Source organism: Bos indicus, chromosome 13 (assembly GCF_029378745.1).
Source record: "Bos indicus isolate NIAB-ARS_2022 breed Sahiwal x Tharparkar chromosome 13, NIAB-ARS_B.indTharparkar_mat_pri_1.0, whole genome shotgun sequence".
NCBI lineage: Eukaryota > Metazoa > Chordata > Mammalia > Artiodactyla > Bovidae > Bos > Bos indicus.
The window spans coordinates 18,878,141-18,891,143 of NC_091772.1; the positions used below are offsets into that span (position 1 = coordinate 18,878,141).

At 35.1% G+C, this 13,003-nt stretch overlaps 1 protein-coding gene across 17 annotated transcripts in view; it reads left to right on the forward strand.

The window, feature by feature from the left end:
• Positions 1 to 13,003, forward strand: part of PARD3 (par-3 family cell polarity regulator) — a 577,827-nt gene that overhangs the window by 342,457 nt on the left and 222,367 nt on the right. For 11 of the 17 annotated variants that reach the window (XM_070802040.1, XM_070802041.1, XM_070802034.1 and 8 more), the window contains 2 exons: positions 2,192 to 2,230; positions 12,145 to 12,333. In XM_070802040.1, coding sequence (XP_070658141.1) covers positions 2,192 to 2,230; positions 12,145 to 12,333 — 228 coding nt within the window. The remainder of the gene's footprint in view (positions 1 to 2,191; positions 2,231 to 12,144; positions 12,334 to 13,003) is intronic. The other 6 variants (XM_070802035.1, XM_070802049.1, XM_070802046.1 and 3 more) reach the window with 1 other exon arrangement.

The window sequence follows — 13,003 nt, forward strand, 5'->3', positions numbered from 1 at the left end:
TGCTAGCCAATGTTTATTAAAACATTTTCCAAGCCATTTCTACATTTTATATATATTTCAGCCTTAACATAATATAAGCATTCTTTACTCACATTTCCTCCGTTTTGGAAATAAATATCCACAATGTTGCATGCAGGAATATTTGAAAATCAAATTGCAGGAATATTTTCTAGGACAGCAAATGTTTATTACTGAACACTTTTAGATGAACTGATTGAATACAGAGATGTCGATTATTCCATAACTGTCACTTCAAAGGCTGTTATTGAAAGCTTGCCATATTCTCCACTACATATGACAAATTTTCATATTTCAAGTTTTCATGGTACATGTAGCTAAGCCAAATAAACATGCTTGCTTACTGTTGTATGAAAAAGAGGGCCTTCATTAAATAGTCTTACTGAAAGTAAAAAGACCTGAGATGCAGGAAGCCCTGGGGGCATTAATTCCTAATATAGACATTATTTGGGATGACATAAAAGCGGTTTGTTTGCAAACTATTTATTTCACTTTTTATACATATGTCAATGTATCTAAATATTAGATACTGGTATTTGTGCAGTATTGATGTGAGTGAAATATGTATATTAAATTGACATGGTTCTTGGTAATATAAGAAATCACCTTAATTTTTTTGTTTTGATGTAGTAGGAAAATCAATTTACTTCAAAAACAAGTGGTATTTGATATATTTCAAAAGATATTCTAGTTGGGTCATTTTAGGGCATTTAACCTGTCTTTCAGATAGCTTTTAGCTTTAAACAATAATTACTCCATATAGACTAGAGTGGGTAGGTTTTAGGGATGCAGTTTCAAAATTCTTCTGATTACCCTAATTCTCTTAGGCTAATCCTTCAAATATAGATGTGTCATGGTTAGTAAAAATTCCCCTTTATTATAAAACCTTTTAGTCATGGAAATATCTCATCCCTTGGTGACACACAATTTCAGATTGTGATAGGGCTGAAAACTGAACACTTGTGTTTTAAATAGATTTTAAGAAATGACAAAAACTTCTTTATTTCTGTTTAAAAATGTTTAATGCATTATTTCTCAATTTAAATTCAGTTTTCCATTTCCCCCCACTGTTATCCAATTTTGTGCTTAAAATGCCACCTGATCCTAAATCTGGAGTTGTCTCTATTAAATTGTAAATGAGCACTTAAAAAAAAAAAAAAGACTGAACTTTCTATGCAGTGAAGCTTTAGCCCTTCCTCAGTGTGTCTGAGCCTGGGTGATAGTTGGCATTATTAGGTTGCCAAAGCTTAACTGCTGCTTCTACAGCCTTTTCTGAGTTCCTGCCAGCATAGACCAGCTTAAGGTTAATCAGGTTCTCCTGGCCCAAGTTTGATCTTCCAGGCTTCTGTTTTCCCCTTCTGCTGCCTTCTTTTTTTTTTTTCTTGGTTATTTAATTTATTGCTTGTGAGCTTTTCATTAAGGAGTGAGCCAGTAGGCCGTCAGTTTATTATTCACATTGCAGCTGCTATACAAGATTTAAAAAAAGAAAATTCTGAAAACTTAAAGGTGGGGGGTGGTGTTTAAAATGATCTTTCAATCCAGTTAACAGAACGCTTTTCCTTTCTTTGGGGTGTTTGTATTTAAATTCTATGTCTAAAGCAAAATTTATCAATAGGTACCTTTTTAGTAAGTCAACCATATAACTATATTAATTAAAGCAACTCTATAGTACATGAAAACCGTATCACATTTATAACCTGTGTAATATTATAAAGTATAATGCTTGCGGTTCAGACTGTGGTTCAGACTGTTATTATCTGGCCTAGCTATCAAATTACAATATACTTTATAATTTAGACTTAGTTAGGAAAATTAGAAAACAAAATTAGAAACAGTGCCAGGAATAGAGAAGCAGTTTTGTGGGATTTGTTTTCCTCCCAGTAATAAATTCATGATGTACTCCAAATGAGCAACTAAAAATTTACATCTAGAGAAAAATTTTAAAAGAACCACCCCCAACAGCACACACACACACACACACACAAGATAATAACATAACCATATCAATGAAACTTTGCAAGACAGAGTAATATATCAACCATAATTTGATCACCTATAAATTTTGTTGATTTTAAGAAAAAACAATTTTTCCTTGAAAGTAAAGCTGTGTCTCCCTGTGTGTTGAAGATGGCTTTGGTCAGTCTGTATTTATGTTTTTCTTCAATTCTTCTAGAATGCAGAGCCAAGCCAGATGCAGATTCCAAAAGAAACGGTAAGAGCTTCGTCTTTTGCAGGATGCAGAGATGTTGGAAAGATAAATCAAACTAACTTCTTACTAATTATGAAGTTACTTGTCCTCTCTTTTCCTGGCTCATAATAGATCCTACATAGATTCGTTAAATCTTAAACTGGTCTTGCTTTAAGTGACTTATTGCTACTACCCCAAATGAAGAATATTTCATGATTATTTTTGATCAGACAGGGCTAAAAAATGGACGTTAAAGACTCTCCTATTTACCTGCGTAATAAGAGGGACTAAAATTCTTGAGCTTCGTAATTTCATATACACACACCCACACACACTCACACACATATAAGACACACACATACACACACATATATATATGACACATACATACATATATATATGTAAAGTATTTTATGAGTTGTGAAGTGCTATATTACAACTGGCTACAAAAATGAAAAAAAGAAAAAGAAAACTCAATTCAAAAAAAATAGGGAGGACTATAAGGCATAAAAATGTGTCATAAATAGGAAAACTAAAATATGTCAGCAGTTAGACTAAACATATTGTCATAATAACATATTTAATAATTTTTTAATTTATTATCAGTTATTATGACATTTTATATGGGACTAAAAATTCTAACAGAAGTAAGTTTTCACAGCTTTGATTAAAATGCAAAAATAGGTGTTTAGAAGACAAATCTTAATATAGGCTGAAAATAAAAGAATAAGCAGACAGTACTAACATAATGAAGGAGAAAGAATTGCCATATTAGTTTCTAAGCTTATGTTTTTGTGTATGTGGATGCACTACATGGGGAAAAAAAGAGAGAGTATTTTATATTGACACATGATATTATCCAGTAGAAAATCTAACAGACAGGATATTTTATACATTAAACATCACAGCACAAAAACATGTCATTCTCAAACCCTTGTGAAGAAAATGAAAATTTGCAAAACCATATCTACAGTGGGTGATGCTAGTACATATTTTTCCAAATTTGGCATGTTAGACAAATAATATGTCTAACATGAATATTATGAATCTGAATGACATAATTAACACTATTAAAATATAGTATAACATAATTTAATTTTCATTGACACATTCATAGCCAGACAGCTTTGAACCTAATAAACAAGCAAAATATCATTTGAAATATTCCATTGTTACAAAAAATGGATGTATAATCAGACCTCAGAGAAAGGTCAGGAAACAACCTGGAGAATATCACATGTTTATAAGTATAGGTTGTAGGAAATTCACAGCCTCCATTTTTTATCCATTAAATCAATAGGTCTGTGATAATTAATCAAAATCACAATGGGGTGTGTGTGTGTGTGTGTGTGTGTGTGTGGTTATGGGTGGGGTAGGTTGAGGCAAAATCAGACAGATTAATTCTAAAGAATCAAGTGGGCCTTAAGAATGTCTTTTTTATTTCCTATTTTAACAAACAACAATGCTAGCAAAATGTATTATAAAGCTAAGCATTGAAATAGCATGATGTTGTTGTAGGAACAGACAAGTAGATAATTTAAACACATTGATGATGGAAGCGGTCCCAGTGTTTACATGTGTGTGCATGTTTGTTAAAGGAGGCATTTCAAAATAGTGGTAAAGAGTGGTTTATTTAGTATTTAGAACAATTGGCCATTGATTTTAAAAATTTAGATTCATTTTTATTCACCATAAAAAATAAATCTCAATTGATTATGAAATTAAATCTAAAAACATACCAAAAAGTATTGAGGAAATATGTGAAAGATTTCTCTGTTAAATTTGGCTAGTGAATGGTTGTCCTGGCATGACAAAGTCAAAATGTCCTAAGAGAGCAGATTGATGGGTTTGTTTATATGTAGTAAAAAACTTGTATAGCAATAACCGCACCATGAAAGAGTTGCAAGGTAGATACTAAAAGCAGGAAGTATTTTGCACTGTGTTCCTTGGGTGAAGAACCACTGTTTGGTGTTTGGAACCTTAATATCATAGAACTTTTTGGAAAAGTGAATGGCGTCACAAGTAAACTATATCTGTTAATGCCTAAGATGATCTGAGATGGAGAATGATGCCATAAGATAAGCGTGTTCTTTTGGAACATGTAATCCGTCCTGGTGAGGAAATTGAGGACTAGCTCTGAAGTTTTAGATCACCACTGGGAAGAAGCAGCTTTGGCTTTAAAGGTGGTATTCCACTGGGAATGTCCAGGTGCCTTCTATTCTGTGCTTCACCCCAAACCTTTTGTGGTCATGATAGCATGCCAGGCTGCTGCTGCCGCTGCTGCGTTGCTTCAGTCGTGTCTGACTTTGTGCGACCCCATAGAAGGCAGCCCACCAGGCTCCCCTGTCCCTGGGATTCTCCAGGCAAGAACACTGGAGTGAGTTGCCATTTCCTTCTCCAATGCATAAAAGTGAAAAGTGAAAGTGAAGTCTCTCAGTCATGTCTGACTCTCAGCGACCCCATGGACTGCAGCCCACCAGGCTCCTCCGTCCATTGGACTCTCCAGGCAAGAGTTCTGGAGTGGGGTGCCATTGCCTTCTCTGATAGCATGCCAGAGCAAATGCCAATTCAGGCACCTGAACAAAAGAGATGGTATGTGCGTATGTGAATCTGACTTGAGATAGCAAATGGAAATTGTTTCTGATGAGGGTTTTCCAAGCTAGGTAAAAAAAAGTAAAGTTTCTTTTTTTCTTTTGTCTAAATGTTTTCTTTTCAGTTTATTGTTCTTTGGTCATCTCACACCTGGGTCTCTTTTTCTACTTTTGATAGGCAAAATCATTTTGGGCTGTTAGAGGTTGTATTTTAAAATTACAGTTTAAAAATTGGCTTTCAGGGTCTCTCTCTGCCTTTTGGTGGCAGGTCTTAAATTCATTCTCGTAGTGAAGTTCTCTGACATTATATTCGTTAAACTTTCAGATTGTAAGCACCGTGAGAATGGAATGCCCTAAAACCCAATTAGTTGATCATAATGACTCTCAGAACTGATTAAGTCTTAGAAATTGTAAAAAAGGTCATTTAGGTAGACGAGCCAAGCTGTATCAATGGCTGATAGACCTTTTAAATATCTGAGACTTGGATTTCTTGTACATCTTCTAAATTTTGTTTTAATTAGCCAGAGTGGGTAGCTAGACCCTACTGAGTTTTAGGTTATCCATTCAAAATTGGACAAAAAGCTGAATTATTTAGCATAGGCTCAAGGTCACTTATTGCATGACTTGAACAAACTCATTGCCTTTGGAAAGTTTATTCACTTGATAGTTTATTTTTGTGCTCATCCAGATTGGACAAGATAATACATGTATGTATTAGCCAGGGTTCTCCAGAGAAATGGGACCAATGGGATATGTAGATAGTTATAGAGAGACTCGTTAAAAGATATTGGTTTGTGTGATTATGAAGGCTGGGAAGTCTAAGTCTGCAGTGTGGGCCAGCAGACAGAGACCTAGGAGAGTCCACAGCGCAGATGAAGTTCAAAGACAGTCTGCTTGAGAATCCCCCTTGCTCAGGCAGGCCTGTCTTACTGTTCTTCTTTAACTGATTGGATGATATGGAGGGTAATCTGTTTTATTCAGATTCACAAATTTAAACGTTAATCTTATCCCAAAACACCTTCCAAGTGGACACAAAATTAAGCATCACAATGATGTAGTGAATTTACCTACAGGCTATCAGGCCTTAACTTACCAAAGTGCCAGTTTCTTCCTTGGGCTTAAAGGACAGTGCAAAACTGCTTAGGAAGGCCCCCAAGAACTCTTCCTAAGATCCATGTAAGAATATCACTGTATGTAAAACAAATTCAGAGCTACTGGATATAAGTAGGGCTTTAGAAAATAATAGTTTTTAGAGATGATGCTAGAGCATATGGATAAGATATGAAACATGCTTAAAGGTCAAAAATTTAACATGCATGGAATCTCCACTTGGGATCCCTTGCAGAGCCAGGGGAATCTCCCTATAGAAGCTGCAAGGATACACTGAGGAAATTTGGGGATAAGCTAACTGATAGGTTATAATCTTGATCTGGAAAATTAATGAGCTCATCAGTAAGTCTGGCCATAGGCTTATTAATGTAATGGTTGTGGTAGATCAGGTAGAGCCTACCGTGTTGACCCCATTATAAAGTAAGAAAACAATCCCATTTATAATAGGATCAAAAAAAACCCCAAAAACACTTAGGAATAAGTTTAACCAAGGAGATGAAAGACCCGCACACTGACAGAGATAAGAATGGTGGACTGGAGTATCAGGAGCGTGGGGGAGAGGAGACACTGTCAAGGAGAATAAACTTCTACTAGGTATAGGATGAGTGAATTCTGGAGGTCTAATGTAGAGCATGATGATTATAGCTAATAATACTGTGTTGTATACTCAAAAATTGCTAAGACAGTAGATCTTAAATGTTCTCACCACAAAAAAGTGTAGTTTTGTGAGGTGATGGAGGTGTGTTAGCTAAACGATGGTGTTGATGGTTTTGCAATATATAAATGTACCAAATGAACACTTTGTACGTCCTAGACTCACACAGTGTTATATGTCAAATATATCTCAAAAAGCTGGGGGAAAAACAGCCCAAAGTCAGACAAAGCACATAGTGAGCCTAATGGGGGGTTGAATTATGGGTTGGTACTTCTTCATTCATAGCCTTTTATAAATTCTTTGGGATAAACTGTTCATCAAACATTTCTGATCATCACACATTTCTGATCCTCAAACATGGGCTCTCCTGGCTAACACTGATGGAAGAATACAAAATTCTCTAGTTTGAGTTTTTGTTGAAGATTTCTACTATCACACATTAATCACATGTTAACCTAATCAAATATATGTTAACGTAATCATATGTTAACCTAATCATATGTTAAAGTAATCACAATAGTTTGGCTTTGACCATCAAATGTTGCTATTATCACCAAGAATTTTATAAAATATGTGCTATTTCTAGTGCTTTAAGTACTCAAGCTTAAAGTTATGATTCAGTGAAATACTTTTCAATTCAAATGATTCAAACTTACTTTAAAACAATCTTATTCCAAGATTGGGATAGAATAATATTTTCATGATCTTACAAAAATAGTAATGATTTTGTATAATTAATCTGTATCCATGTTTAGGGGATTCATTTGAAATTCCCTACTTTTACTAAAGTAAGTTAAAGTTTTCCTAATGTTTGGTGTATTTTCCCTTGGGAAATTTAGTTATTTTTTATTGTCGTCCTTTAATGGTAGAGTGATAAAAATTATCTTTAAAATTTATTCTATTTTTTTTTTTTTTGCTATTGAGCTCATGTCATTTTAAAGATTATATTGGTAGTAATGTTTGTTTTAAAAATAAGGACTGTTTTAGATATAGCAATACTATTCTGGATTAATTGCTATGTGTAATTTTTATCCTAAAACATCATTCTTTCAGAAAAGTTTCGAGAATAGTCTGAGGAGCTCCAGTATATTTGTCTTTTTGTTAATATTTAACCACATTTGATATGTAATTTTCTTCCATTCTTCCCTCTCCCTCCCTCTAATATCTCCATCTTTCCTTTCCACTGTATAATTTTTTTCAGAGTTGAGATAAATTGTAGACATAATTCCCCTTCACCTGTAAACCTTTCAGTGTGTGTATCCTAAAGAATGACATTTTGCATGTAACCAGGTTATAGTCATCAAAGCCATGAAGCCAACATCGACTTACCAGTGTTGGATTACCTGCTGTCTCAGTTAGTGGCCCTCTTGGTGTGCAGACGTGAACAAACGAATGAATACACGTGCATCGCATTCTGGTCCAGTTTCCACTGTACAGTCAGCCTGGCGTCTCGTTGTCATGTCTCTTTAGTCCTTCTTAATCCAGAGCGTTTCTTCAGTTTATCTTTGGTTTTCATTTTTGAAGAGCAAATTACTTTGAGAATGTCCCTCAATTTGGGTTTGTGGGGTTTCTTTGAGAAATGATTTTTCTGGCTTCACATTACAGATTAACAATGGTACAAAACCTTTTTTTTCCCCCTCCTCAGTATTTGTAGCATCAAGCAAAACATTAAAAATTTTTTAAATATTATTTATTTTAGATCTACTGTTTGAATCAGAAAAGAGCACATAAAACCAGATGTGACATTTTAACTTTGCTAATAAGAGTAATTAACCTTAAAATATCAGCACAAATATCATGCATAAACATTCATCTTGCATATGGGATAAAATAAAATCTATAGCTTAAACTGTAGGGTTATTCCTTTATGCCTAAAATATAAACACAGTACGATCTCTTGGACTTCCCTGGTGGCTCAGACAGTAAAGCGTCTGTCTACAATGCGGGAGACCTGGGTTCGATCCCTGGGTTGGGAAGATCCCCTGGAGAAGGAAATGGCAATCCTCTCCAGTACTATTGCCTGGAAAATCCCATGGACAGAGGAGCCTGGTAGGCTACAGTCCATGGGGTCGCAAAGAGTCGGACACGACTGAGCGACTTCACTTTCCTTTCCTACCATCTCTTACTTTAAAAAATCCTGCTCGATTAAAACTGTAAATGGTTATTATTATTTGTCTGCTACACTTGCATATTATTTAAACTCTAGATGTTGAGTTAGTGTATTCTGTCTTTAACTTGTATGAAAACTCAAGTTAGGCATGAGAATATGACGCCGTACTTATTTTGTAAGATCCATCATAAAATTTTCAGCCCTGTCTTGCCCATCCTAGCGCTAATCCCTGCCCAATGACCATGTTTTGGCCACATAATATAATCAACTTCTACTTTTTGCTACCAAGTTTGCAGATTAACTGCAGGCTCAGAGTGGCCTGTGGTCCACCTGTGTCCCCTCGGCTATTGGGACTGTTGTTTGGGGCAGAAAGGAAAACTAGGCTTTAGTGCAGATCACTTGTGGCTATTTTTCTGTCTCGCTGCACATACGTGTGCATCTTTTCTGCCATCCTGAGGATTATTGGGAAAATAAATAGCCTTCATACTGCCTATGCATTAAGTTTTCTGTTTCTAATATGCTTAGCAAAAATGCTCTTTTTTTTTTTTTTTTCCTGGGCATTAGAAGGCAAAAATGCCTATAGAGTAATGGCTAAGGGAAAACATGCCAGATTGTATTGACAGAAAAAAAAATCACTTGTGCATATGAGGGACATGATGTGTATTTGAGTGACATTCATGTCCAAATGGCTTAAGGGGCAAATTAAAGGGAAACAAAGTATTTATTGTGTTTCTTTACAAAAAATCTTGACTCAAGAAACAGTTGATACAGTACAGAATCTGGATGGAGTAACAGTTGAAGATGATAGAAAATTAGCTTCTCCTTGTATCAGAATGAAGAGATCCCCATACTAGTAAGATTTTTGGAAAAATTCTCTATAAAGTAGACTTTGAAATAGTTTTTGAAGAGCAAATTTTTTAAAAACATTTTGCTGCTGGAGAATTAAGTTGTAAAAACTGGTGTTAATTTCACTCATGTCAGGAGTGAAATGGATTAATAATACAATATCAAATGAAAAGTACAGTCTCTCACTTAAATGTTTTAATGACAATAATGACTTAAGACTCGATAAGAAAGCTGAGAAAGAGTATTACTCCCATCCTGCAGTTTTCATAAGAAATGAAACTTTTCCATGGAGAATACAGTCTCCTTTAAAACAGGTTCGGAGCAGGGCAACATGTCAGGAAATGATTTGAACTTCATTAAAATTTCTGTTCACGTATTCAGTCAGCTCCTTATCTTGATTTTTCGAGTAGAAGAAAAATGAAAATTTTAAGTCTTAGTAGAACATTATGGAAATGTCAATGTAAGTAAACATTAAAAAATCAAACTGAAGCTACAAATCAGTAAGTGACAATTAAGAACCTTCCAGATTTGGGGCAAATAAATGTACTGAATGATCAGACTTAAAAGTGCCCTTGTAAGGGACTGTCTTTGGTTTCTGTGTCTTTTCAAATGCAGTTTTCCCAGGAATATAAGTACTGGTTCTGATTCACAAAGTGAATTTTATCTTTCAGTTTCCTCTGAATTTAAACTAGAAGGGCTGTATTGTGTTCTGAAACTATTTTGTATTTCAAACATCAGAAACATTTTATATTGAGGTAGCTATGTTCATTCATGCAAGGTTTTTATTTATGCTCTCCAATTGTTTTGAACCATATGGATGAAAATAAAATTTATAGAGCAAAACAAATATATAAAGATACTTTTGCATAGTAACTAAGATGTCAGTATTTTAATAGAATATTTAATGTTTATTTTTCCCCAATCCATTGATTTTTATTTGAGCTATAATTATTCTCTTGGAATATTTTAAATGTAAGAAGGCTTTTATAATGCACAGGTATAGGATTTATTTTGATTTGGGTACTTTTTATAGTTAACATACTATCCCTCTGTATGTTTTCAAGTCCTTTTAAAAATATTCTTTAGTATATAATTTTCATATTTTTAACATATTAGAGTTTTTTTTTTTAAACATACCTTGTCCTGATAACTTTGAGGCTATCTTTTCAGATGGCACAGTGAGTGTTAGCATTGAATATTAGTAAGTTAGAAACAACAAATAAATCACATTATTGTGGATTTGGATAATGTACCTCTTGTATTATGATAATCTAAAAAAAGACTCTTACTGATAAACTCTGTATGTCCAAAAATTATTTCATCTGATTGAGATATCTCAGATTGCACGTTAACTTCCCAAAGGCCTTTTAACAATTAGTTTATATTATTATGTTAATTTTGATAATTATTAGAAAATTTTTAAAAATTTGTTGAGGTGCAAAGAAAAACGCTGAAGTCTGCCCACAGTTCCACTGCTCTGCAGTAGGCTTACACATGTGCAACTGAACAGTTCTTAAAAGTGCAGTCTTTAAGCATGCCTTATAATCCAGCCTCATGAAGTACCATTAGATGTTTAACCATTCTTCAAGCGTATTTTGATAATCTCAGTCTGAATGACTAGGTGGATGCAGGAAAAATATTCCGAAAGTCCGAAAAGAGAAGGAGGAAAACTTTGTAAGCTTAGATGAGGCATTTAGTTGTGATTCAAAGAACTTGTGCCACATGTCTAGATGGCCAGCGTACAGTTGGGAACACTACCAAGGTCCTCTTCCGGTGTCCAAATACTTATATGTCATCACACTGCCTTTCATCAGTTATACCTGAGACATTCACTTGCTCCTTGCTTTTGGGGAGGAGCTGGGCAAAGTTTGTGCATCTCAAATGTGTTGGGTTCTGCAGCAATCTTCTTATGCACTTGATGTCTACTATTACAAAATCAAGATTGGCATATACAACTCTTAATTAAATGATATTGCTTGAATAATATCCACCAGCTGCAGTATGTATCATACAGTACTGTGGAAAAAAATTTTGTTCTAAAGTTGTTTATCTCTACTTTGTCTCACAAATGTTGAAGGTTAAAACTCTCTAGCAACTCTCTGAAAATGAACCCCTTTTTCTGCTGACTTTGTATTATCAGGATTTGTTGTTGTTTGAGAATAAGATAATACACCCTTAATGAACATTAAGCTATTAATAACATTGAAAATTTCTAGTGAAAAACAAAGGGACAAATGAATTATATTTATTTTGATTTCCTGCTGTTTCTGTTTTTCTCCTGTGGTTTAGAATATATAAACAGATGAAAACCCCCCACAAAAAAGAAAAACAAACCAAAACTCTAGGAGTCTACATGTCTTTAATCCTTCTGCTACATTTTTTCTCCTATATTTCTCAGAATCTGGTTTAGGTTTGTTTCAATATTGAAACAAGAGTCACATAAAAATATTAGCAGCTGGCTCCAGGAATCATCTGGAGGGGATGCAGAATATGCTGTTATCATGGATCCTGTTGTGGAACTTCCATGGAAATACTGTGCCTGTTATGATTAAAGAACTGCTCATTAGCAGTCCTTCAAAATAACAGAAACATTGGAATATAACTGTGCGATTTTGTTTCCTGTTAGAAAGCAGAAGATGAGGATACTGTTCTCACACCTGATGGCACCCGGGAATTTCTGACGTTTGAAGTTCCGCTGAATGATTCAGGATCTGCTGGTCTTGGCGTCAGTGTCAAAGGTAACCGGTCGAAAGAGAACCACGCAGATTTGGGAATCTTCGTCAAGTCCATTATTAATGGAGGAGCAGCATCGAAAGTAAGCCAATGTCAGTCTTATCAAGTGTGTGCGCACTCACAAAAATGTTTAATTTATAGCCCTATTCCTTGGAAACATTTAAGTGGTTGGGGTGAAATCATTCCTCTTCCCTATGTATGTTCATTTCTGTGGCCTGTGAAGTAAACTGACAAAAAACAGATTAATAGGAGAAAAAGTTTACAAATTTTACTGATGGTAAAATTTCCAATTTTATGTGTATGGGGACTCCCCAGGAAGAAGTGAAAACCTAGGGAAGCAGTTAGATTTAGAAGCTTGTATACCATTTTAGCAAATGGTGATAAGTTGTAGAGTAGGGATTAGACAAAGAAAGAGGGTTTGGGCTTCCAGGGGCAGTCAGTTGTGGGATAGTAAAGCTCTGAAGGGAACCCATGGAAGAAAAGTCTCCTTTTATAAGGTTTGTTTCTGAAGACTCATCTCAGTAAGTCTCTGTCTCTGGTGTGAGGGTCGTTCTCCACTTCCAGGTTAGAGAGAAGAGAACTGGCACCTTCACAAGGAGGACCTTCTCCCCTGGGTTCAGCCAGAGGCACGGAGGACAGAGCCCTCTCTCTGTGTCTGACATTTCTCACTTGCCTTCCGCTGAGAATAATCCCTATGCCAAAGTGGTGTGTTTTGGGATGGCATATTTCTGATCCCCTGTAACACTTAAATG